This window comes from Cydia splendana, chromosome 5 (assembly GCF_910591565.1).
Source record: "Cydia splendana chromosome 5, ilCydSple1.2, whole genome shotgun sequence".
Classification (NCBI taxonomy): Eukaryota; Metazoa; Arthropoda; class Insecta; order Lepidoptera; family Tortricidae; genus Cydia; species Cydia splendana.
In genome coordinates, this window is record NC_085964.1 from 11,857,755 (window position 1) to 11,883,604 (window position 25,850).

Sequence of the window (25,850 nt, forward strand, 5' to 3'; positions counted from 1 at the left end):
AATGTGTGCGTAGATGTCATTAAAAATAGCTCCGTCTTTCTCTAAACTGCGTGAGTAAAAAGGACATGATTTATATTCTGAAGTAAGCAATAGTGAACCTTAATATTTAGGACATATGGTTTAGTTTACAACCTGGAACTTATGATCTTTTTTCTTGAATCAAACCTTGTTACACGCCACGAGGTTAATGGCATCCTCCTCAGTTCTGGTATCCTGGTACTTTTGGTAAACGTTTGCCTTAATAAGACACCTGTTGTCGGTTACCCGCCCGAGGCAAACGACCTCTTCTGCAATTCTGGCATCCTGGTACTTTTGGAATAATGTTTATCCCAATACGTCGCCATTATTTATTTATTTAAACTTTATTGCACAAAAGAAAACTTATCGTACAAAAGGCGGACTTAATGCCAAAAGCATTCTCTACTGGTGTCGCCGTTATGTTGCCATTGTGTCGCCGTTATGTCGCCATTATGTCCCCGTTATGTCGCCAATATGTCGCCAATATGTCGCCAGTATGTCACCGATATGTCGCCAGTTGTCTTTGTTTTGATTCATGTCGCCAATATGTCGCTGTTATGTCGCCGTTATGTCGCCAATATGTCGCCGTTATGTCGCTATTATGTCGCTATTATGTCGCCGTTATGTCGCCGTTATGTCGCTGTTATGTCGCCAATATGTAGCTGTTATGTCGCCAGTTGTCTTTGTTTTGATTCATGGCGCCAATAGGTCGCTGTTATGTCGCCGTTATGTCGCCATTAAGTCTTTCTAGCGAATGTCGCCATTATGACGCCGTTATGTCACTACTATGTCGCCAATATGTCGCCGTTATGTCGCTATTATGTCGCCGTTATGTCGCTATTATGTCGCTATTATGTCGCCATTATGTCGCTAATATGTCGCTGTTATGTCGCCAATATGTCGCTGTTGTCTTTGTTTTGATTCTTGTCGCCAATATGTCGCTGTTATGTCGCCGTTATGTCGCCATTAAGTCTTTCTAGCTAATGTCGCCATTATATCGCCGTTATGTCGCTATTATGTCGCCAATATGTCGCTGTTATGTCGCTATTATGTCGCCGTTATGTCGCTATTATGTCGCCGTTATGTCGCTATTATGTCGCTATTATGTCGCTATTTTGTCGCCGTTATGTCGCTATTATGTCGCCAATATGTCGCTATTATGTCGCCGTTATGTCGCTATTATGCCGCCGTTATGTCGCCATTATGTCGCCGTTATGTCGCCGTTAAGTCGCCAGTATGTCGCCGGTCTGTCGCCGTTATGTCGCCATAGTAAAAGGTATAAAAGGCCGGTGCGGAGCGTTGGGCAAGCATTCATTCTTCGACCGGACTAGCAGTGACTCTGGTTTTCGGGTGTAACGTAGTGCGGGGAGGTGAAGTTTCTCCGCGACTGTTTCTGTGTTTGTTTTTACTTGGAATTATCCTAGTGAATTTAAACTTGGAATTTGTGTCTGTGCTTGGTTTTGCGGGGATTTTAATCGTCGTAACGCTAAGTTTAGACTGTTGTGGAGATTCTTTACTGCCACGTGTGGGTTTTTAGTCATTGTGAAGTTTTCTCTACGCTGTGTGTTCTAAGTGCCGTCATGTTATGCAGGGACAATGTCAATGCATGGCCGGGGCTTGGAATTGTGTCTGTGTTTGGTTTTACGGGGAGAAATTCTCGTAACGTTAAATATAGATGACAGTGTTTGGGGGAATTTTACCTTTCTGTTGAGTTAGTTTAATTTTGTGATAATGTAGTTATTTTTGTTTTTTTCTATGGGGAATTTTTGCTATTTTAAAACCAGATCATTGTTTGGACTGACAGTTTGTCCTGCTAAGCATCCACTCCGCCTAACGGTGCCAAAGGATTGGATGGTTAGGAGTCTATTACTCCAAGTTTGAGAGGACTTGGCGTCTCTTTTATATCAACATAAGAGACGAATTATCTCACTAGTCTCAAGGCCCAGCTGTTTAGACGGATGTGGGGACGTCACGTGCGCGTCATCCGGAGTAATCTGGGCCCACTGAAGTCGACAGTCATTGAGACTAGGTCTCCTATTAAATATATTTATATATTTCGGTGCTCTGGTTCATACTAGCGCTGGTTGCGGGGAAAAGCTTCTGTCGTGACTGATATTACACTTAGTCTTTGTCGCGGCAGGGATTTCCATGTGATCAGTATGTGTGTGTGCTAGGGTACTGATACTCTTATATACGCGGAATAGGGCGGTTTACTTCCTACCACCATGCCCGCGGGCGTAGGAGGGGGAACCAATTACACTGGCCTGTAGGTTGCCTTCTCGGTGTCGCCTGCCGAACTTTACAGCTTCTCGTAGGGACCACACTTGCGTATATTACAAAGCATTAGGTCGATGGTAAGAACGAACTATGCTTTGAATATACTAGATTAGGGACAATGGGTAGAGTTAGGGTAGAATCACACACTCATTTTGTTGTTTATTAGGGTTCTTTTTTAGTTCTGGTCTATACAATTGATATGGTTGATATATATTTCTCTTTAAGGGTTTAAAAATATGGTTTCTTAATCCTAAAATACGAGTATTTAAAAGGTGAAGGGTTCATCTGCCTAAATCTTCCTATTTTCTAATTTATATGGGGAAAAAACCAAAGTTTCTATAAATTCTTATTTCTATTTTTCATTTCTGGTTGTCTGGTGTAGGGACGAGGTACTGAGTAATATAATCAGGTAATACATACAACAACATACAACATAATCTCTTAATTATCAATCTGGATTTAGGAACGCAGACTATTCTGGGATTGAAGAACGGTTTGCTTTAGGGAACCTTTGTCAGGCAAGAGCAGTACAAAGGATACATTGAGTGAATACTCAATTTCGGCCTCGATTAAACATAATAATTAGTGAATAAACTCGGTACTTCGTTTATACATCTAGAAAACTAGGAATTCTGTCTAGATTATCAGCTCTGGGGAATGGGACTAAGGGATTAGCATCCCTAGCTTTTGAATATAAAAAAGATTAGTAATTATGTTGACTGATGAATACTTTGACACTTCTTTTCATCATCATCTAGGTGCGCTTAGGTTACGAAGTGTTGGTCATAGCCCGTCTGGCTAAACTGGTAGGGTAGGTGTTCCGATTAATACTTGCAAATCGGACTAAGAGCTTCCAGACCTGCATCGGGCGTACGGAGCAGCACGTGTGATTAAATCACACATCGTTTAGAAGATGATAGTTAATTATAATTAACCTTGATATGCTAGGGTTTAAAAGAGCTTATCTCAGGAGTGCTGCTTCTATGTTATCCCGGGAGCTTAATAGGTGTGGCAGGATTTTACCAACAACATTTTTATATATTTATATCATCATATATGCTGTAATACTTAAATACATTATAGTAAATTTTACGCCATCATTTACATTGCACTAATAAATTCTAATAATTTTCTATTTTTGTAATTCATTTTTCTTTAAATTATTTCTTACTTGCATAAATAATTATTTTATTACCATAAATATCTGTTCTCAAAATCTAGGTAATAATAAATAAAGTCAGAGTCCAAAATTTAGCTGATACTCATTAAAGAATTTGAGGTTACCGCGGTTCACTTCAAGGGGTCCTAACCACTAGCTAGACGATCACATGGCCATATTTTAGGGGGAAATCAGAAGGGGGTGTTTATATATTATGGTAAGTTAGTTAAGTGAGGGGCGGGAGTTACATCATCTCACTCGTCTTGATGAGCACTTAGGAGAATAGTACCCAAGATAGAGCTGATGTTGAACCCTGGCAGTACCTAGTGGAGCTCGGGTTTGGTGCAACATAGACACACGCTGTTTTGGACATCCGACTCGTCATGATGATCACTTGGTAGCGTAGTACCCAAGATAGCTGATGCTGAACTCTGGCAGTACCTAGTCTAGTGGAGCTCGGGTTTTATACAATATAGGCACACGCTGTTTTGGTAATAAGCGCTTATGAAATTGTATATTACGTATGGATGATATTGGCAATTTGATTTTGTCGTCTGGACACGTTTTTAATGGACGAAGTAAAAGCTGTAACAGACAGGCGTACTGGACAGCCACCGGGGTCCAATTAGTAGGTATATTTGTTTCTTGCTCTCACTTATAACTGCGTCCTTAACGGACTTATTACGTACCCACTCGATCAAACATGGAACAAGCCTCGGACTGGATCAAAGTCGCGGTCCGGTACGTTTAGGTAGCAATCTCCGCGAGCCCTTACAAAGCTCTGCTTTTTGCTAGTTTTATTTGTACTTATTGTATGAAGACGGAACCCTCCATTATGCGTGGCCCGACAAGCACTTGGCCTGTTTAATATTAGTAAGTAGGGATGATTTATAAGTGATAGATTTAGGGTTTTGTATTCTTCAAGGTATACTCTACAAGAATATTAACTAGGTAAATAATGCCAGGCCAGTATTTACTATTATGAGAGTATTTTTATCTTCCTGAGAAAAAATATTGTTGCTTGGACGAAATAATGTAATTATTGACGTTAATACTTACCACGTCAAACCAATAACAAGCTTTTTGCTGTCGAGATAATTGCAATGTGTCAATTCTTATTACAGCGCTTGTGCAGACTACAGAGAGGCCTCATTGCGAGGGGAATATTAAAGAAGGGGGAGTTATCTTTCTACCCAAAAGAGCTCATATAAAACCGCCTGTTTGCTTCTCCGGGCCCTTACTTGGTTTTCGTCGTCTCCTCAGAGTTGCGGGTGAGTCATACAAAGTTTTAACAATTGTTTGACACTTTGAGAACATTTCTAAAGCCAGTCTATGCCTGAATGTGGCGGGGCTGATAATAAAAAAGGGTTCCGTAGTCAAAATGGTAAAAATGGAACCCTTATAGTTTCGTCATGTCAGTCTGTCCGTCCGTCCGTGGGCACCCCAATTCATACCTAGGTAGGTACATGTAACTATAAAGTGAAAAAAAAAATCAACTAAACTCAACGTGTGGCACATAACTAATTCGATAGTTCTTTAAAAATAACATCAAGGTTGCTAAGACTGTTTTTTGATTCAGTAAATACTTTTGGAAATAATTTCTCAAAGCGTCAAAAATATTGTGTAATACGAGTAGTACCTAACTGTTGAACCGGGGGTGGATAAAATAAAAAAACCGGGCAAGTGCGAGTCGGACTCGCGCACGAAGGGTTCCGTACCATAATGCAAAAAAAAAAAACGAAAAAAAAGCAAAAAAAAACGGTCACCCATCCAAGTACTGACCACTCCCGACGTTGCTTAACTTTGGTCAAAAATCACGTTTGTTGTATGGGAGCCCCATTTAAATCTTTATTTTATTCTGTTTTTAGTATTTGTTGTTATAGCGGCAACAGAAATACATCATCTGTGAAAATTTCAACTGTCTAGCTATCACGGTTCGTGAGATACAGCCTGGTGACAGACGGACGGACGGACGGACGGACGGACGGACGGACGGACGGACGGACGGACGGACGGACGGACGGACAGTGAAGTCTTAGTAATAGGGTCCCGTTTTACCCTTTGGGTACGGAACCCTAATAAAAAACTTAAATAAAGCTTAATGAATTTCCATAAAAAATATTTTGAATATGATCAGTTGACCCTTTGACCAATATTTTTTCAAAGCAATAATTTAAAAGTTTGTAAGTACGCGCGTACGTGCGCGTATTTTTTCCTTCTGTTGTCATTTCAAAGTGTAAGTGCGTTGCCGGCCTTTCAGATGGGAGTACCTATCCTCTTTTCTTGAAGGTTTAAAGGTCGTATCGGCCCGGAAATACCGCAGGCGACAGTTCCAGAGTGTAGCTATACTACTGTAAAGAAAATTGATTGAGTGATTCTAAGGCACACTCTGAATTGAATTTCAAATGTACTGTGGCAGGGATTAGATAGTACGAAACTTTAAGGTACGATATTTAGTGTGGAGCACTTTAGCCATAAACTTCTCTCTTGTACAGTCTAGTGTAAAAATATGGGTGCATATAACTTACTCAAAAATCTATCCCATACTTCTTTATTCACTGCCATATGGTGTGTAAAAAACGGGTAGATCCATTTATTTGTCTACCCCGAACATTTATATAAACTAATATCGGGTAGGTACTCGGTAGTTTAACCAATATCTCCGTTGACATTTTGCTGGGACGTCAGTCTTCCATGACCACAGCTAGTGCAACCTGACTGAAACGTCGGAAAATCGGTGAAATAATGAAAAATCGCGTTAGACCCGTTAATGACATTAATTATAAAATATGATGTGTGCAGCCATATATTTTTACACTTTACTGTACTAGGTGAGTACAGTCAGCAAGCTAGCAGCAGCTAGGTGGGTACATATGTATGTGAAGTACAGTCGCCATCAGATATATCATAGCGTTTAAGGTGCTCCGAAATATCTAAACACAGATATTATTGAGCATCTCGGCCGCTCGCGGATATTTCTGAAAGGTACGAGGTTAGCCGTAGGTATAGTGCTCTGCACAGGTACAGACAGACCTACAGCCGTTTGTAGTCGTTCGTCATGGCACCGTTGTCGGTTGTGTTTGATTACGAGGGTTATTTTGACTCCCTGCCTACTTGCTTGTGAGTCGTGTGTCGACAGTAGGTATGCAGTAAATAACACTGATTTCCTGAACTTCTAGACATTTAAAATGCAGCTCGCCACGCTGGTAGCGCTGGGGTTGAGCGTTGGTCTGACGACGCTCCCGACGTGCTGCGACGGCAAAAATGGGCGCGAGCACGCAATAGATGAAGAGGAGGAGTTTCGACCGAGATTGTACAGAGAGTACGCCGTGCGCTCCGAGCGCAGCGGCGACTTATTCGACGACTACGGGCACCTGCGATATGGCCGCTCCGACGAATGACCCTTGCGTCGACAACGCCTCACGTACATATACAGGCACAGATCGAATTTTTAAATTTGAATACTGCTATGTCGATTACGATGTCAATAAATGATTGAATCTGATATGAAATATCTATGGCTGGTACGATATTTCATGTTCAAAATGTGGAAGTGTAGAATATTTAATTGTAATTAAACTAGAGTTTACCACCAATGATGTTGTAGTTATTTCTAAGGTAAAAATAAACGGCGGTTTATTTCAAATAATGTATTATAACCAATAAATACATTTTACAACAGTTATTTATTACAATAAACGTCTTACATTTAACATTAATATCTTAACTGGATATCATTAAAGAATTAAAATTAATTCTTATTTAGATCACTGGTGTACTCTTATAAGGCATATCTATGGCGTCAAATATTGATTACAGGTTGTATAATACGGTACAGTTGACGTCAAAGATATGTTTACATTTTTCGCCTTATTACAAAGGAGTAAGGTACAAAAGTGTAAGCATATCTTTGACGTCGACTCTACATAATAGTACTCTTTAATAATAAATTAATATGCAATATGTCAACTAAAGATTGCACCCATCTTAGATATATGTTGTACTTGGCTACTACTACTGACGAATTGCGACTATGGTTTTTATAGTTTGTAGTCATGTTATAGACAAATTATTAAATAATTTGTACCAATTACTTTAGGGTTTTTTGTAATTACTGTGCTAATAACTATTAAATGTTTTTATTTTGGATTTTCAAAGCTGTAATATTTGAAATGTACCTACCTATGTATTCATCTTAAATTAACATTTTTACAGGTTATTTTTTATATAATTATATATTGAGTCGTTTTAAGCATTCTTGTACTCATATTATTCGTTGTATGATTACTAAACTCTCATGTATGTAGTCATTACATTTGTAGGTTCACAAGTTAGCCACTACACTACGAAAGACTTCCATTATTGATTAGAATTATTGTTCTATCGCATTTATTTATTTTCTATTTATACACTCTCTTCTCTCATTACCCGCATTTCAAAATATCCATTGAAAGCGCATAACAAATATAATTTCATGTAATTAATTGATTGAAATTTATGTCATAACATATCATCGGGTCTACATTAAAACGCATAAAATTAACTGTCCTAATTCAACAACACATAACAAAAACAATAATGCTTAACATAAGTACATAGGTATATTTAATATAAAGACTAACTTGATGTGTCATTACAGGGTCTGTATTAGGTATTTGTAATATAATAGTAATAGCAATAGAGACGTTTAAGAGTTTGTTTGAGTTAAACTATGCGTACGCATTTTTATTAAACTATACATATATCTAGCGCAGAAATTAATATGATTCTGATTATGCCCATTAAGCATTATGCTTTTTCGTTATAATATCTCAATAATTTGATATATACTTAGATACTAAATATGTTATGTGTTATATTTAGAACATTTAATTTCATGGCAAATGGAGCAACAGATAGATGACAAATTTGCATTACTTTTTTTATCAAATTATGGACTCTTATCCTTAACTCATAATTACACATTGACAATGTAGACGTTTTAAACATTATATAGGCACGCTCGATATCACTACATTATATATTAAATTAATATATGAGACTAGTTAGTTTCTTCTCTATGCTACAGTATTAATATAACATTTATATTAATTTAGCTTAAAACTAACGAAAGGGTTGGTTAATTGTACTTGGTGAATACGAAGCGTATTAAAAATAAAATCTTTGAAATGAGTTCATTTATATACTAGTAAATGAATTAGTTCATAGTGACCAAGTTCAATTTGTGAAACATCTCACAAATGTAGTTAATATAATCAGTGTTTACACGGATAATAATGCTCCCCAACTTTACAGAGTGAAACATCCAAATATTGGTCCATTTAGATTATTCACTCTGTATGTGTTGCCACAAAATAGCTTGGGTTTAGTAGATCACTGTTAGTGCATAAAACGTCAATGAGTATTCCATTACTTAGACTCGTCAGTTGATGATAGAGGCCGTTAAATTATGTCCTTTTTCTGCGAGTTTCCGAGTAATGCCTGTAAAATAAACATATTACACTGGTTACTAAAATAATAGTAGCTCTAGTTAACTCATAATAGGTAATAGTAGCCCGAAAATACGTTAACATTTTTTTTACAGCGGCATATTGTTGATAACTTCAAACGTTAGCATTTGTGTATCAAAGCTAAAGGAGAATTTTTTTATAGATAATACGTTTTACTTTAGTAAAATTATTGTAGTTTCAATTTTTAATTACATTTTGTAAAGGATGTGTAGGTAAGTAAGAAAAATATTCCTAAGAATTCTTTGACAATTTTTTTGGGTCAGCCTGTACATAATAAGACCAAGCCCAACCCCAAAAGCATCTGAGTCCCTTTAGGATCCCTACCTAAACCTACCCACATTGGGTTCAAGCCCCACCCAATCCTGGATTTTCAACTTTCAACGCGTCGGTTACGTCTTGAACCTTGCTAGGTGTCTGTTATGCCGATCTTGGCATGAGTATGTAAAACTTGTAGTAAACTAGTATGACGTTAGGTACCTTGTTGACGAAGTTGACGATGGCGGTGGCGGGCTGCTCGGGCTCCAGCTCGGCGAACACGTGGCACTGGTTGTCGGAGCCCGTCGCTGCGCGCGCCACGAACGCAAATATGCGTCTGCAGAGGTATAGTGACAAGTTACTAGCCCGTTTTTTTAAAGATTAGAATTTTTCTAACTTCAAAAGTAGTGGTAATTAACTTTCTTTTTCTAAAATGCTAGGGTTCCTATGATATCTAATATTGTGGTACAATAATATGTAAACGACACTATAATTCAGTGCATAGTTACTCAGATTTAATTTTGCAGGAAAAAACTTGAAAAAAGTTACTACTACATAGGTACTTTTGAGGTTATACAATTAAATTTTTCTACTCCGACATTGCAATCTATCAATTAATTGATTGGCAAGTGAAATATTGAAGGGGTATACTTCACGATATAATATATGTATTATTCTATTACAGTTTAAAGTCCTGTGTCGTTTAGGATTTTCATACAACTTTACGCCAAAGTGGTATATGATGCGTATCCTGCCACCATTGAAATTTTAAAATGATGTGATTTCGCTGTCGTAGAAAAAGTATTATATATAACTGACATAACTAGGCCTAAACACTTGTGTGATCCTTTTATGAAACGAGCGAAGTGAGTTTCATAAAACCACACCCGTGTTTTGAGGACTCTTGTTATGTATCAGTTGCGTAAACTACTATTATAGATGTTCAAACCCTTGTTAAATAGGCAGGTATAAAAATAAAGCTCACTTTTCATTCTTGGTGCCGTTGTCGACGTGTGCGTACCGTCGCTCGTCCGGGTCCAGGCCGGCATACGACACGTTGGCGGCGGGATAATGCCGCCTGAAGAACAGTTTCCGCGCCGAGTCGGTTAACGTGATGCCGCCGCCGAACACCTTGAAGTGTACCACGTGCGCTCCTCCCTGAATAATACAAATAAGTTAAGGGTTAATGTGTTGACTTCAGGGTGTACATTTTGTATGCCTTTCACGTTATGCAAGTAGGTAAGCTGCTACAAATTGGCTGGTCGACCACCATGATAACTTTTCGCATTCGTATGGAAGCTTATTAGACTAGTTACTGGTACTAATTTGCGATGCAGCCGCTGTATCGGATCTCAAGCTAAAACAGTACCTAGTAAAGAAAATGGCACCCACCTTCTTCAGTATAATGTTGGTGACGGCTCGCTTGACGGCGGCGGGGCCGGTCAGCGCCTCGGTGTTCTCGGAGCCGAGCAGCAGCACGTGGCACGCCGCCCCTGTTGCTAGTAGGGCCCGAGCCGCCGCGTTCGCGGTGCCGCCGCTCCATGGATCCCTAAACATGTTCATGTTTAGAATAAAGAAATAATAAGCTTAAATGCCTAGATATGTTTCGTAGTATTATAAATTGAATTAAACGGAACATATTTCTTGCATTACAGTAGCAAAGAAAATGAATCGATTGAGAAATTGTCGGTGTCGGAACCGATAACTTGCTAATTGTTTTTTATTTAACTCTGTGCCTTTAGTAACTCAACGACGTATCGTTTAATAGTGTAGCATTGTAGCAAGTAACCTGTCGGGCAGCCGCAGCGGCACGGGCAGCGCGAGCGGCGTGACGGTGTGCTGGTAGACGAGCGCGGACAGCGAGCCGAACACGGGCTCGTCGGGGCAGCCGCGCAGGCGCACGCCGCGCGCCGCCGGCTCCACGAGGAAGTGGCGCACGCCGCCGCCCGAGCGCACCGCCAGCCCGAACGCGCCCGGGAACGAGTTCGAGTCGCGCACGATGAACGAGCCCTCTTCGAGGTGCTGCAGCGCTGCTACCGCTGTTCGTAACATAATTATAATTATTAGTAGGTACTACAGAAAGGCCCCGATGCAGCATACACGGTCTTTAATTATTAAATGTTAAAATCGTAACTTAAGAATATACATAAATAGATACTTTCCTATACTTATACGACATTTCGAAAGCATGGGACAAAATTGTAGGTTCCTGGTATATGGTCATTCGAGCCGAAAATGACTCATATATGTCGTTGAAGCTCTTTATGTGAGGGGCTAATTTCGGCCAACCACATAAATTTATTTAATTGCACCGTAAGAGCAGCACATTTACACTCACCGTCGTCCCGGGAGATGTTGGGCTTGTACCAGAAGTGGCTGGTGTCCCTGGCGAAGCGCTCGCGGTCGGGCGCCACGTGCTGCGGCTCCGACCCGCCCGCGCTCGAGCGCCGCGACCCGCAACTGCCGTTGTAGATCCGATACTCCGATTCGGGGCTGCTTTCGCGCTCTTTTCTGTAACATGGACATTATGGGAATTAGTTATTAATTTATTATGGCCCAAAAATAAGGGAAATTAGGATTACACTTGTGTGTTGGGCAGGGGCGTAGCATGAACTTATCTACCCATGGGGGAAGTCGCATCTTTTTTTTTTTCAATTATATTTCCCAAGGTAATAAAAAAGGTTGGCCCCCGCGGGGTGACCTTAAGTGCGAGGCCGTGGGCGAGGGGCTGCTACGCCACTGGTCATTGGTATCTTTTAGTACATTATGGTAAGCTAACGATGACCTATAGCCTATAGCTAAACAAATGTATAGACCTCGAAGATACAAAGACAGTAACGAAAATTGAGATGCGGGTACCTGGTGACGGGCGGCGAGCGCGGCGGGCGCGCGCTGAGCGAGGGCGTGGGCGTGGGCGGGTAGGGCGTGCGCGGGTGCGTGGGGAACAGCGGCGTGCCCGCGCGGGACTCCGACCTCGACCAGCTTTCGGCCCGCTCCCGAATCTAGATATACAGAAATAATGCTTTTCACATCACCTATTCGGAAAAGGGCTTTTTCTTCCCCGCTAGGAGGATCAAAGTGGCACTTTTCCTCCCTGCTAGGGGGGATCAAAGTGACACTTTTCTGTTCTAGGACACTGTTTTTGTTATTCTTTGCATTCTTTTTTTAGTTTGTATAATATTTAGAAACATAATAATTTGTGTGAACGCTAAGATTTTTTTATTTTCCTCATAGTTGATGTGAAAAGCAGTATGTGTCACACGGTATCAAAATTATTTCGTCTTGGGCGTTAACACTTGAATCCCTCGTTACGCTCAGGATCCATCGCTTCATTCAGGATTCAATGTACCTAATTCAAATCAATTTGTAACACAAACTACTATTTATTGCGTCAATATAATTCCTAATTAGTAAACTAATAATAATTTATGGAACGACAAAACAATTTGCTACATAAAATAAAAACACATCTCATTACGTCACTACGTTACTAGATTCAGTATTCAAATCGCCTTCTATTAGGAATATGAAGTAATGTAAGTAAAGGTTATTTTTCGCCTATGTTGTCCGTGTATTTTCCTGAATTTATTGCACGATTACCTACCTGCTGTGATATAAGTAAGGTAAAGGGCCCCTGTTTCGGCAGGTTAAGGCTCTTGAGAGTGAGTTGAGAGTTTGTATATTTTTTAAAATATTACTAAGCATATCATTACCTTGAAAGCTTTTGAATAAGTTATATTAGTTCTTTGTTAATAATTTAATGTATAAACTGTAGGGTTTTAGTTGAAACTTTCTATTATATGAATTTTGTCGTGAACCTCTTATTTGGCTCCCATTTCGTGATACAAATTTAGGTCAGCTCCTAAGTTCGTGAATTCGTGTCCCCTGTTTCGGCATAAAGTTTTCTTAGAGTAATTGGTGATAATTTGCTGATAATCATTTATATTTAACGGTCTTACCTACTTACGAATAATTGTATGGTCAAATTAAAAATAATATTTAAAAAAATGTTAAATTGAGAGCTAGCTTAAAGTATTTTGTACTCGTCGTCTTTAATGGTTGAATTAAGACTTTGTAAACCATATGGGTACTTTAATACGTGATTAAGAGCCAAACTATTTAAATAAAAAAAATAAAAAATAAATAAAAAAAATATAAAAAATAAAAAATATTTACAAAAAATAATTTACTATCTTATACGTTAAATATAAACATACACAAAAATAAATCAAATAAATTGAATAATAAATAAAATTGTGCTAGTAGTTAATATGAGAATATACGTGGAATATACCTTAAAATTTTTAACTCGGGTCACATTCAAACTCGTTTTATGAGAATTCTAGTGAAAAAAACATATACCGAATTTCGCTCATACGAATCTTCATGAAATACATTAATTGTTTACTAATTTGTTTTTTTAATTATCTTCGTTGTTATATTTAAAAACAAGCACTCAAAATGTATCTAGAAAATCCTTGATTCGTTAGTGGCACGAAATAGGAGACACACGAAAAATAAAATGACCGCTATTTCGTGAGTCGATTTATTGCAATTTTAAGTTATTTCTATGCATATATTCAATCTTTTTTCTTGTCAAATCAATTACTAAGGAACCCATAGAAACACTCCCAAAAACTTTTATTCGAATGGGCTTAGCTTTTCCTTCCTATAAGCTTAACAAGTGAGAGCGCGCACCTTACGCCTAAAAAAAGTGCACGCATACAACACAGCTGTTCGCGGCCGTCTGACAGTTTCGACCGTCGTATTATTCTCAGTTTAATTACTAAAATATTGGTTATTATTTTATTGAAGAGATTAAATAATACAGATTTTTTTCATATGTATAATTTGAATAAAAAATAATTGAATTCCTTATTATTTGCGCCAGAAACAAAACTAACGAAATAACGTACTAATACGAACTTGGGGCCGTTTACCTTAGTTATACTTGTCTACAGGAAACTACCTTGAATGTTTTATCGGAAAACGCAGCGTGGGTATGCCTCCTACAAGCTACAACCCACCAGGATTTGCAAGAGCGCTAGTTGAGGGCGTCAAGGGACAACTTAGATACATAGATATAATCACGCCTATTTCCCGGAGGGGTAAGCAGAGACCACGGATTTTCACTTGCTACCATCCTGACACACCTCTCGCTTTCTTCACTTTCATAACTTTCGCTTTCGCTACAATCTTTGTTACAAAATAATGTCTAAAATTTTAGTGATTGGCTTTAGGTAATGCCTAAGCTACAACTGAAAATAAAACATAGATCTTACCCACTTTTCTTAGATTTACTTTCGAGGACAAAGGAGGCAAATTTTGTTTTACTGGGTGCGTATGACCTAATTATCCACAGTAAAAAAGTGACAATAGCTTACGATAGTGTCATTGGTGGGCGGCTCCGCTAGCGACAGAAGACCAGGCGCGGTGGTAGACGTGATGGGCGTGGTGCTGCCACTCCACTCGCGCATCGTCATCTTTTCGAACATGAATTTTCTAGATGAGGTTCTGCAAAAACATAGTAGGTATAAGTTAATACCAAAACAGCTTTCAGAAAAGTCGTTTCTGAGCGGCATTGTTAAAGTGGCATTCAAAATTAGGTACTTAAAGGTGAAGTCAATTGAGTGACTGTATTTTTTTTATTACCTACACTTACCTCAACATTAACTTTAACTAAGTAGGTATGTTTCTCATACAATACAAATGCAATAATTTGTAACATAGCTAAGTTGTTCTTTATTCGTAGAAAATTGGAACTAGAAAAAGACTTGGTATATTAACTGACATAATATCTCGATTACCTGTCAGGTGCTTGAGGACTGATACTATCGTTCCTAAGTGGAGTTCGTAACGTATTGACGTGTAAGGGAACACTGAAGTCGTCATCGTCGTCGGCAAATGCTGTTGTGTCGCTAGTGTACCCGTCCATTCTGAAAATAGTTATTTTTTATAAACAACAACAATATCTACCTATAACAAACTAACCTAAAGCAATGTTTAAAAAAATATCATTAGGGTTAAAATCTACCAATTTTCCACTTAATATTGAAATGAGATAGGCCTCGATGTGTATCTATATGTTAGTTACAACTCTAATTGATGCGAATTTTATTGCGTCTTCATTTGAATATGCAGAAGTTTCAGAAATTTTAATTCAATTAGTTCCTATGTCACCCACTACTAACTACTACTACTACTAGCACTAACAGCATTTTTTTTTGGCTTTACATGAGTGGCTTTTAGCCTGTTTTGTAACCTGATTGTCTGTTTCTATAATTTTTACCGGTGGCTAGCAGAGCGGCGAACATGTCTGGAAGTGGCATCCCATTCAAGAGGTAACCGCTGGACTCTCTCCCTGGCTTCTTTCCTTTCTCGAAGTTTCTGCTGTTGCCGCTGCAACCACGTAAGGCCCGTGCTGCCTTCCAAGGCACTCTCTGACCTTCGCGGTTCCCTCGCCCTTGAACTTTCGTGCCATCCCAACGTGCTTGCTGATCGCCACGTCCCATTTTCTTCAATCGCCTTGCGAGTGTTACTTGGAGGTCGGTCGATCCATTCCGCGTTCCCGTTCAACCACCTAAAACAACATTAGGCATACTTAATGGAACCTTCCTTAGCTACTTATTTGAATATTAGTCGGTATGTGTTTGTCATCTAACTACTAAACTAACGATCTATGCATACATGGTAAACAAGTAGGTTTAAGCTAAAAAATGCCTGCGTGATGGGCACCTTACCAAGGGCGCAAAATGTTGATAGGTATTATTAATTTTTTAGCTTAAGTTTTTAGTTGTAGTTTAGTTTTGTATCCATTTTATAACACTTACTCGTATTATACAATAAATGAGTTTTAGTTAAGTAGGTTTAAGGTTGTATTTGTACAGCTGGCACATACCTAATAACATCTTGAAGTATTTTTTTTTGCGTAGGACCATTGACGATGGCTTCGATTCATATATGGTGAAGATACGGATATTTTTCTGTATAGGTATGTAAGTATGCGATAGTGGGTGGTGAGGATATCCCACATCATAAAGCACAACGTAAGTTGTTCATTATAACACCAAGCGTTAAGTATTATGTTGTAAACAATTTATCTACGCTACCACAGGTATCCACAATTTAGTAATTAACTGAATATAAACCCATTTTCTCGCGATTGCTGAACAGGAACAGCGTAGATCAGTTAAGAAACGGCACTTATTTCAATATAGGCACGCGCTATGTATGGGAGGTACCGATACCACCGGGTGCTGGAAGTATATTCCCATTAATTACAGAGCAATTGCATGAGGTTGACCAGCACAAGTGTGCATTGATCTATGATTACGCATTATAGTTACAGTTCTTCAGGTCACAATTATAGTGGTTTATATGAGGCGTGTGTGTTTGGAAAGAGATGGGATTAACCGGCCTGGTCGTGGCTCGGTCGACAGGCGCCCGTTTATGGCGACGTTTATCTCGAAATAGCAAGTTGTTCGGGTCGCGATGGCGGCGACGCAATCACACGCCATCGCTCCAAATCAATTTCTACGAGCCGACCGACTCGGCTCTCATAAGTCGGCACATGTATGGCATACCTAACTGATTTAGTGCATTATGTTAAGCAACGTATATGTTTCTCATAGCTTTGATTAAGGCTTTAGTAACCTTATGCGTGGGAGTTGCGAAAGATGTTTGCTAGTGTCGGTTTATAAATTGTCAGCAAATAGACTTTCTAAGAAAGGGCCCTGCAGGACGCTGTTTGTCTAAAGTGATCAGTCAGTAGGCGCCACATAAATAATTCGCAATAAGCAGTTTGTCGGAGCGCATGTGGCGCGTAATGTTGCGGAACGGCTGCGCCGGCGGCCCACACCCGTCACTTAACTTAATTCACGTTCAACCTTCCGGATATTAAAATACGACGTACTCGACGTAGATATCTTCTTACAAATGTCAAGTCAAATCTAATAGTTATAACTGCATTATAATATAAATGAATAAAATGTAAACATAGGTACAATACAAACTTAAAGTAATTAAAAATTAATAATCTATATCTAAAGAGGGCCCCTGGGGCATATAGTGCCAAAGATACGGCAGCATTTCCTCGCTGAATCGCAACGCTTATTTGTTGAAAGAGGAAGCTGCCAGCTCCATTGTCCAAAACCAGCCGTTTGGCCAAATCTGCAAACAAGCTCTGAGGGCCCCATGGACCGAGGGTCTCTGCACCAAAAAGAACAAAGTTGTAATCGGTGTCGCGATTTCCGCCCCCTTATTTCCGCCTTTTAAAATTCAACTGCTTTCAATATACCTTTATCATTAGGTATATAATTAAATAATATAAGGTAAAACATAAAAAAAACACTGACACTATATGCATTAGGTACGCTTCGAGTAACAAGATCTTCAAATCGCGTAGGTTTCTCAGGAAGCTAATGTATCGTATGTCTCATGATAACGACTAACCGTTTGCTATGAAATAAGATGTCACTTAAATCAATTTGACACCTCGTTGTAGAACAAAAAAATGCCTTAAGCATATTATGACTCTACATTAAAAGTTAAGTAACTTTAAAGTGCTCCTTTAAGTATAAATAATTGATTTGATTACAATGCGTTGTAATGTCTCTTTGATTGACAAGATATCGATCGCTATTATACTCATTTATCTTGTTGTCTATCATAGATAGCCGACATGTGGCACTGTTCGCGCATTATGCGACAGCGATTATCTAGCATGTCGATATGTCGTTAGTAAAGTAGTTTATACTAAAAACTTGTTTATTAAAACAAGATAGCTATCATCGAATGTAAACAAACCGTTCCATTAACCGCTATATTTAATCATAAAGTTTATAAAGCTGCTTTGTTGACGTTGCTATTCAAAATATTCAAGTAGGTAGGCATTGTACAGATGAATGAGAATATGTATAAGGAGAAAACGGGAGCCTTTATGATACACGTGTACACGGAGGTGCGCATAACGTCAATGATATGTATACAGTATTCGCTTTAATACAATGGCATAAAGTGCAAACGCGTTAACATATATTTGACATTGACTGTACGATATGTTGCCGTACCGCCACACACGCGCTTGTTGCAGTAATAACAGTAGTTTACTCCTTGTTACTGTTGACACACTTGGTGATTGGCTATTATCTAGCAAACTGTACATATAATGTAGTTCTATATTTGCTTACAGAATACCGACTTCTTTTACAAAGGTTCTTGGAATAGGTAGCTAAAAAATAAATGAAAAATATATACACATTGGTCGGAATTAAAATAGTTTCTTCCTTTTCTGTAGCTATATGTAGCTGTATGTGGGTCGGTAGGTCATTTACCTTAATTATCTAGTTACGGATCCTTTTATCTTACGATCGCGCCTTGAATACACGTACAATACGGCTACAAATCATTATTTAAAGACCACAACAGCGTCTTACATGGATTGGTTGGTTTTTGTTGTGATCATTGTTCGTTATTCAATTAACGCCCACGGAATCATGATCCCACGCCGCATCCATCAATAAATGATCGACGGGATCAAATTTGTTTAGGTTTATTTTTCATGCTCGTTCCATGTAGGTATGTAATTAGTCCTAAGAGACATTAAAGCGTTCAGTAAACAGGGGGAAAGAGCATAATTGAGCGTGTCTCATACAATTAATGGCTTGCTAGTACTGGCAAGTCCATAAAACGTACGAAATACCAACACTACACGCCATGATATGTAATGGGTTTTGTGGCTTAGTGTAATGGCCCAGATTGGTTATGGTTTGCTTTATTGCTCTTCTTGATCGACATTGAAGTAGGTCGAGTGGAACGAAGCTAAATAAATTAAGAGACCATTCAATTCCACACCTCTTGATGCTTTGTGTTGTAGGTAGAGTTCTACCTCTATCATTATACATAATCATTTTTATTGCCTTCAATAATGTAACTAGGCAGTATATTTAAAATTTACCTGGTAACAAAAATCATGTGGAACACATTTATAGGTACATGTACACTTGTATAGTCAGCTGCAGAGAAAAGATACCCGCCCTGCATAGAAGTTCGTATGCGAATAGTATTGCTGACTGTACATAGAGTCCGTCTAGGCTTGAATAGAACAAAGTGAGGGAATGTCATTGTAAACAATGTAAATGTCGTATTTTCATTAAAAAATATATTAACGATGACATTACCAGAATTTGTCATTGCAAATACCACGAAGAGTTATAATCTTGGTCCGACTGTATACAGTTTACCTAGTAACTATACATATTTGTTTTTTTTTTATAAAAAAAATACGAGAAGGTAAGTAGTATCGCGCATTCATCTATTGATGATCTAATCGAACTAACTTTAATCATGGTTAGAAGGTGAGCTTTGATTGTTTATGTTATAAACTGTATTTGCTAAAAATAAAATGTAAATAGTGAGGTTATGAGAGTAAACAGTAGCTCGAGTCGAGTTGAAGGAGCGAAGTAGGCGGCTCGCGGCCTCCAGCGCGCGGCCACCGCCGCCTACTGCACAGGAACACATGTTTACGTTATCCGCCAGATCCCTTTTATTTTAACTTCATACAACTTTTTAATGACCTCAACTATTCTGTTGACAGAAGAATAACAACAAATGGAGAATTTGCTTTTGGAATAATAAAACAAAGATACCTTTATCGGACAAAAAGTCGGGTGATTTATTGTTGTTGCGCGATTGGTTTTGAATTATTTATAAAGCAACTTTAATCCTTTATCTCCATGCATCCGCTTTACGAGCGGTTTTGTATTAAATACCTACGCTCCCAACTGATTTGATTAGATTTTATTATTACACCATGAGATAACTTCAAATTTGCATTCATTCCTTCCCCAATGAAACCGGTTAGGCTGGATCATTATACTAAACTCAATTAAATTAGAATGCCGAGTATCAAGAGCTGAGAAATAACCAAAATCGACTTATAATTAAAAAAAATATAATGTATAAATTGAATAACACTCACCTCCCATTTCGTAAAGGAGAGGCCGGCGGTGGTACTGCTGTGGTGGTAGTGGTGACATCTTCATGAGTAAGTTTACGGAGGGTGCGCGGAGAAACAGGGGTATGAGGCGATGGCGGTTCAGGGGTGGTGGTGGTGACTCGTTCGTCGTCGTCGTCTTCGATAGGTCGGTAGGAGCGGTCGCCGCCGAGAGCCCGCCGCACCAGCTCGGGGCTGGCCAGGCGGTTGGGAGCGCGCAGCATGCCGGGTCGCAAGCCTGGCGCTCCGTAGGTGAAGGGAGCGGAGTCGGCGCGCGCGTGATACGGTATGTCAGGCGCGCGATCGGAGTGCGATTGCGCGGCGGCAGGCTGCGCGCCGGGCGGGTCGGGCAGCGCGCTGACGGTGCGCAACATGTCCCCGAGCAGCGCGTCGAGCTCGTCGGGCGGGCTGGGCGCCGCGCGCCGCCCCGCCGACGAGATGCCGGAGTCCATGGACGCGCTGAGCAGGGACGCGGGCCCGCCGCCCGCGCGCACCACTGTGGCGTAGATGGACCCGTCGAGGGGACCGAACGTGTGCGCCGCTTCAGCCCCCTCCCCGGCCTCGCCTCCCGACCCGGAACCTTCGGCGCTGCCGTTGTTTTCACCTATGCCAAAACGTTATTAAAGTTAACTTTATTCGAAAACTAATTAAAATCAAATGTACTTCTTAATGTCGTTTTTACTAGTTATTTGACGTCATATATTTTATAAAAAAAAATACCAGCAGAGAGTTTAATTTCTGAAAAGTGTCAAAAATATAATGGTACCTGTTTAGGTCCTTTTTTATACCACATCGGTGGCAAACAAGCATACGGCCCGCCTGATGGTAAGCAGTCACCGTAGCCTATGGACGCCCGCAACTTCACTGTACAACTGTACTTATACTGTAGCAGGTACCGAAGTTACATGTACCTCATTGATAAGGTGTATTTATTTAGTCTATAAATGGATATCGCAGGTTGTAAATAGGTATGTATAAACTTGCGATACAAGTAAGTATGTAGTTATGTTTAGTAATCAACTCGACAGCCTAGTCCCAAGCCAATCAGTTTAGCTTCGGTTTAATTAACGACAGCTTCTAAATTGGATCCGACTCGCTCCAATAAGAGTCCCGTGGCCCCTCCTAACAAGCCGGTGGTAATGTGTGCAATTTCCTCTTGCCTTTCGTTCAAAGACAGTTTCGTTTACATAGTAAGTGTAGTAGGTACCTAATGATAATGAGTGTTCACAGATGTTTAACGTCAATGTGTTTTGGCTCGGTTCATTGAGTAGCGCGTGGATTGGATGCACTCTAGCAGTGGGTGCAGGTGCGGTGCAACCCGGTGCTAGACGGACGGGACGCCATAAAAGGATTAGGATTGCTTCCCGTTATAACGACGACTGTGGGATAACACCGTTGTATGACGGTAGAAACGCATGAAAAAAAGATTCTTGGAATACATCTCACTATTTTTTTTTTTTTTTTTTTTATCTACGTTTTTAAAAGGAACCTTTGTCAAACGGGACATGTCGGCTCCGTTGGGCCTCTACATTATATGAGTTTCAATAAATGTTATACTAGTTATCAAAAAAATGGTACACTAATTTTGCAGTTTTAGACAGGGGTTCCGCCAAAATCGACTGAAAAACCCCAACATCAATTTCTTTATAGTCCCCAGCTTCAAATAATTGTGCCCTCTTGACATCTCACTATAAAAACGGGATTTTTCAAAACAAAATCAAATTTAAAAATAATTTCATTTGGTATAAATTAAAGTAGATACGTATAAAAGTAGGTATAAGTTTTGGGAATTCTTTTCACCATGTATACATATGTATTTCCTTGGTTACCTTAGGTATTAGATCGACATACTATACCGTTTTTAATCATCAAACGTTATATGGACAAGAAAGAATGTCATATGGATTAATTAACGAATAAGTCAATCAGAATCAGACTCTACTATTAGATGTAATTTGCTTGTAGCGGTAAATAGTATTTTTATCTTACAGGGCATAATCTAAGTAAGATATCAAGCTGTGGTTATGATGTAATCACTATGACCTCGGTTTTGTCAAACAGTTCCAAAGACGAGGAATTTGCAGACATGTTGAATATTCAAGGCAACAAATCTAAACAAGGAAGTGACCTCTTAATAAAGGTACCTACTAAAGTTGCTTATAAAATAAATTATGGCGCCTACGTATGTTGATAGCTATATAATTCATTAATAAACTATATATTGGACCATTTTCATATCTTTATGCATAGAGTTACGTAGGTAAATCTCCTACATTAGCATAAAAAGTACCTAAAGTTAGACTAAGCTAAGTTGGCAGCGATTTTGATAGCCCAGACTGGGCTATTTAAACGTCATACTTAATCTCATAGAAGTTTGACGTTTAAAATAATATTTGCACAATCAGGGCTATCAAAATCGATGCTTGGTCTAACTCTAGTACCCTTAAAAATTCCTTGCAAGTTAAACTAACATTTTGGCGGAACAAGCATCCAAAATAAACGATTCAAAAAGTTGCCAAGCGAGTAAATACTGACCAATATGGAATTGGGACCATCATATTCATGGCTCATTTGCATAATAACTGTGTGTTTTTCGTTCACTAACTGAATGTAATACCTTCATGGTGTCATAAAAGTTGTAACCTGATCTTTTATAGGACCCTTTCATGATCGGCAACAACTTACAGAAATTAATATAAATTATTAAAAATAATTAGGAATCGCCACATAATGGAAAGTTTCATTCCCAGTCGGTGTCTAATGGATTGTCGATTTCACAACTAAACTAAAAGTAGGGTTGTCAATAACGCAATTAGTGTAAAGATATCAACGTCAGCGTCTGGTGACCGTCGGCGTCGGCTGTTAAGGAAGATGCGGTTATTTCTGTGATGTCAACCAAAATAACATGTTGGTTCGGGCTAGTGTTACGAAACGCGCGACGGCGCAGGAAGAGGATGTGCTCCCCACGGCTCGGCGGTGCGAGCCCTACCGTCGCATCTTTTCAGTCATTAGACGTAGCGTGCTGCGAAGAGTATCAAATCTTTGATATAAGCTACGTTCGCAAACATAGCATGTATGAAAATATTGACAATCTCGCGCAAACTTTAAGAAGCGTTTGGAGAGGCCAATTAAGTTGTAGCGTACGACGTAAATTATTCCAATTATGTCCTTAGAATATTGGAATGAAGCCAACGAGTTACTTAATGTGACGTTTTATAATTATTATTGTAGATGACTTCCGCACAATATTTACATCATCAATGGATTAATGGAATAGTTAGGGTTTTCTTTTTCCTGTGCACTTGCTTATCCAAAATATGTTAAACATAATTAAGTTGAAATTCTATGTTGTAGTGTAGAGTAGAGTGATGGTAGAACTGGCTCACAAGGACCGAAATCATGATTACGGAAAACAAGTTTTAAAAACTCAAACTAGTTAACAAGGAAAATAGTTTAGTAATTTCGTCGCCTGACAAAACTTTGAATTAGTATGTCCTCAAGATTTATCCATTTCAGGGTTATGACATGGTAACATTAAAATTCCGACGTAGAGTCATAAACTACCTACGTCGCACAAGATTTATGATTTCATTCCATTTTCAACATAGAGAGAAGCATAATAGAGCCCTTGATGATAACTTAAGTTAGAACCGGCACAATAGGAAGGTAGAAAGTGACCGCCAATGGCGGTTTGAAGATTTATTGTCCGCTGTTCGTTAGCTGATGAACATTGGCGTGACCGTCATGACCGTGGTGTGTCGTCCGTCGGACGTGTCACGCCCACTGTCAAAACATAGATGAGAAAATCACGGATAGCCTGACAGTTTGAGTGATATGTTGGAAACGTTTTAGGTACATTGTTCTTGTTAAATTGTTTTTATTTGTAATAACTAACTTAATCTTCCTACCTAACCTAACATTCCTTAACTTTGGCATTTATACATATGATATAAGTGCATAGTAGGAATGACAGACTATTATTTACCACTATTTTTTGAATTAAGTACATAAATAGGTAATTTCAAATTTTTAAATATTATTAAATTACTTACATTTTATTTTTATTTAGGTAGGTATTTATTTTACTGTTTCAATATTTTATTTTCATTTTTATAATTTTTTGTTGAAACCTCCCAAGATCATATAATAAATAAATAATGGGTTTGCGATTATCGTTAAAGACAAAAATAATGAGTGTAATAATAAGTGTTGCAAACGTGACAAAATACTTATTTTGGTTATAATTTTGTAGTGTAGTTGTTGTAACTTTTTTTATTTTATTACCTACAAGCGTCATTAGCTATAATGCGCTAAAAGTCTCTGCCACGCTCTTGTTTTTTTTTGCAAATAGAGGCATAAATATTGTTGTTAAGCCTTTTTGCATTGCATTGTCATAGAATTAACATTGGTATAGGTATGCTTATTTTCAACTAAATCAGGCATCGGGAACTGGTTCATATCTTGTATGCAAAATTTGACCTGAACTAATTAACAAACATTGTAGTAAGGTGAAGCTTTTATTGTAATATAAAAAAACATTGTCCGAAGGTAACCTCATGATTCCGCCCGGTCATGATGACCTCACCGGCCCGCGGCCCGCCCGATTGACCATTCTGCGAAACCCTAAGCGATCCCCGGCTCCAAAACCAAATTGTTATTCCTTCCCCCGCTGTTCTTCACCTTATCTGTTTCTGTTAGCATTTTGTTATCTTCAAATCGCAACCAGTTTGGGGCTTTTATGTCTTTTTGCCGACCCTACAAGTACCTATATGATGCAATTGTTTACAAACTTTTTTACTAAATGCAACTTCATGTTGTTGGAACTTGTTTCTTTAAAAAACAGGTAAGAAAATAATAACATCAAATGTAGTTTTTAAGATTGCGATTGAGTACCTACATTTTTTATAGTTTTCGTAACAAAATACATACCTACATCGTTTCTTTCTATTTTTTATTTATGATTTTATTAATAAGTAGAGTTTTAAGATATCTTTTCTATTAACATGGAAGAGAAAACAATCCAAACAACATGTTCATATAGGTACTACACAAGTAACACAAGTCCTGCTGACCTAATGTTACATTTAGTTTTATTAACTAAACGTAACAGTTGTGTCGTCTGTTACTTAACTAATTAGTGGGAGTGGTTCCAAGAACGTTAGTTAGGTTTCAACAAATGAACGTGGCATTGAATTCGATCCGTTATTCCATTAAATGATGATAAACGTCCGTGGTCTGCATCTGACCTTTAAACATACGGCCGAAGTAAAGCAAACAAACCTTCGCTGTACGCTGCGCGCCGTTTGGTAATCAAAGTTTTATCGGAAACTCCAGTTTTTAAATACATTTTTAACACATTAGCCTCAATACACTTTTCATAGCTTTGACATTGAATTCCGCACTTGTTTGATTTGATAGACAGTAACACTATTAACACTAATTCGCTTTATGTATGAGATCGATTTGGTGACGACACGACCTCAACTAGGACACCTGTGATATGAACTGTTCGTCAAGCTAAAAGCAAACATGATAAAATAATGCTGATATTTGTATACTTATACAGTATTTGTATTTGTAACCTGGCTTTGATACGAGTCGAGTGGGTAATTTGTTACTACATAACACAAATAATTAA

General features: G+C 38.7%; 1 protein-coding gene across 5 annotated transcripts in view; it reads right to left on the reverse strand.

The window, feature by feature from the left end:
* Window positions 1-7,089: 7,089 nt before the first annotated feature.
* LOC134790650 (tensin-1) overlaps window positions 7,090-25,850 on the reverse strand; it is a 127,563-nt gene continuing 108,802 nt past the window's right edge. For all 5 annotated transcript variants that reach the window (XM_063761515.1, XM_063761514.1, XM_063761516.1 and 2 more), the window contains 11 exons: window positions 20,198-20,816; window positions 15,509-15,799; window positions 15,027-15,155; window positions 14,604-14,733; window positions 12,079-12,221; window positions 11,558-11,730; window positions 11,009-11,258; window positions 10,612-10,768; window positions 10,205-10,377; window positions 9,442-9,556; window positions 7,090-8,935 (listed from right to left, as the gene is read on the reverse strand). In XM_063761515.1, coding sequence (XP_063617585.1) covers window positions 8,897-8,935; window positions 9,442-9,556; window positions 10,205-10,377; window positions 10,612-10,768; window positions 11,009-11,258; window positions 11,558-11,730; window positions 12,079-12,221; window positions 14,604-14,733; window positions 15,027-15,155; window positions 15,509-15,799; window positions 20,198-20,816 — 2,219 coding nt within the window. In that variant the 3' untranslated portion in view covers window positions 7,090-8,896. The remainder of the gene's footprint in view (window positions 8,936-9,441; window positions 9,557-10,204; window positions 10,378-10,611; window positions 10,769-11,008; window positions 11,259-11,557; window positions 11,731-12,078; window positions 12,222-14,603; window positions 14,734-15,026; window positions 15,156-15,508; window positions 15,800-20,197; window positions 20,817-25,850) is intronic.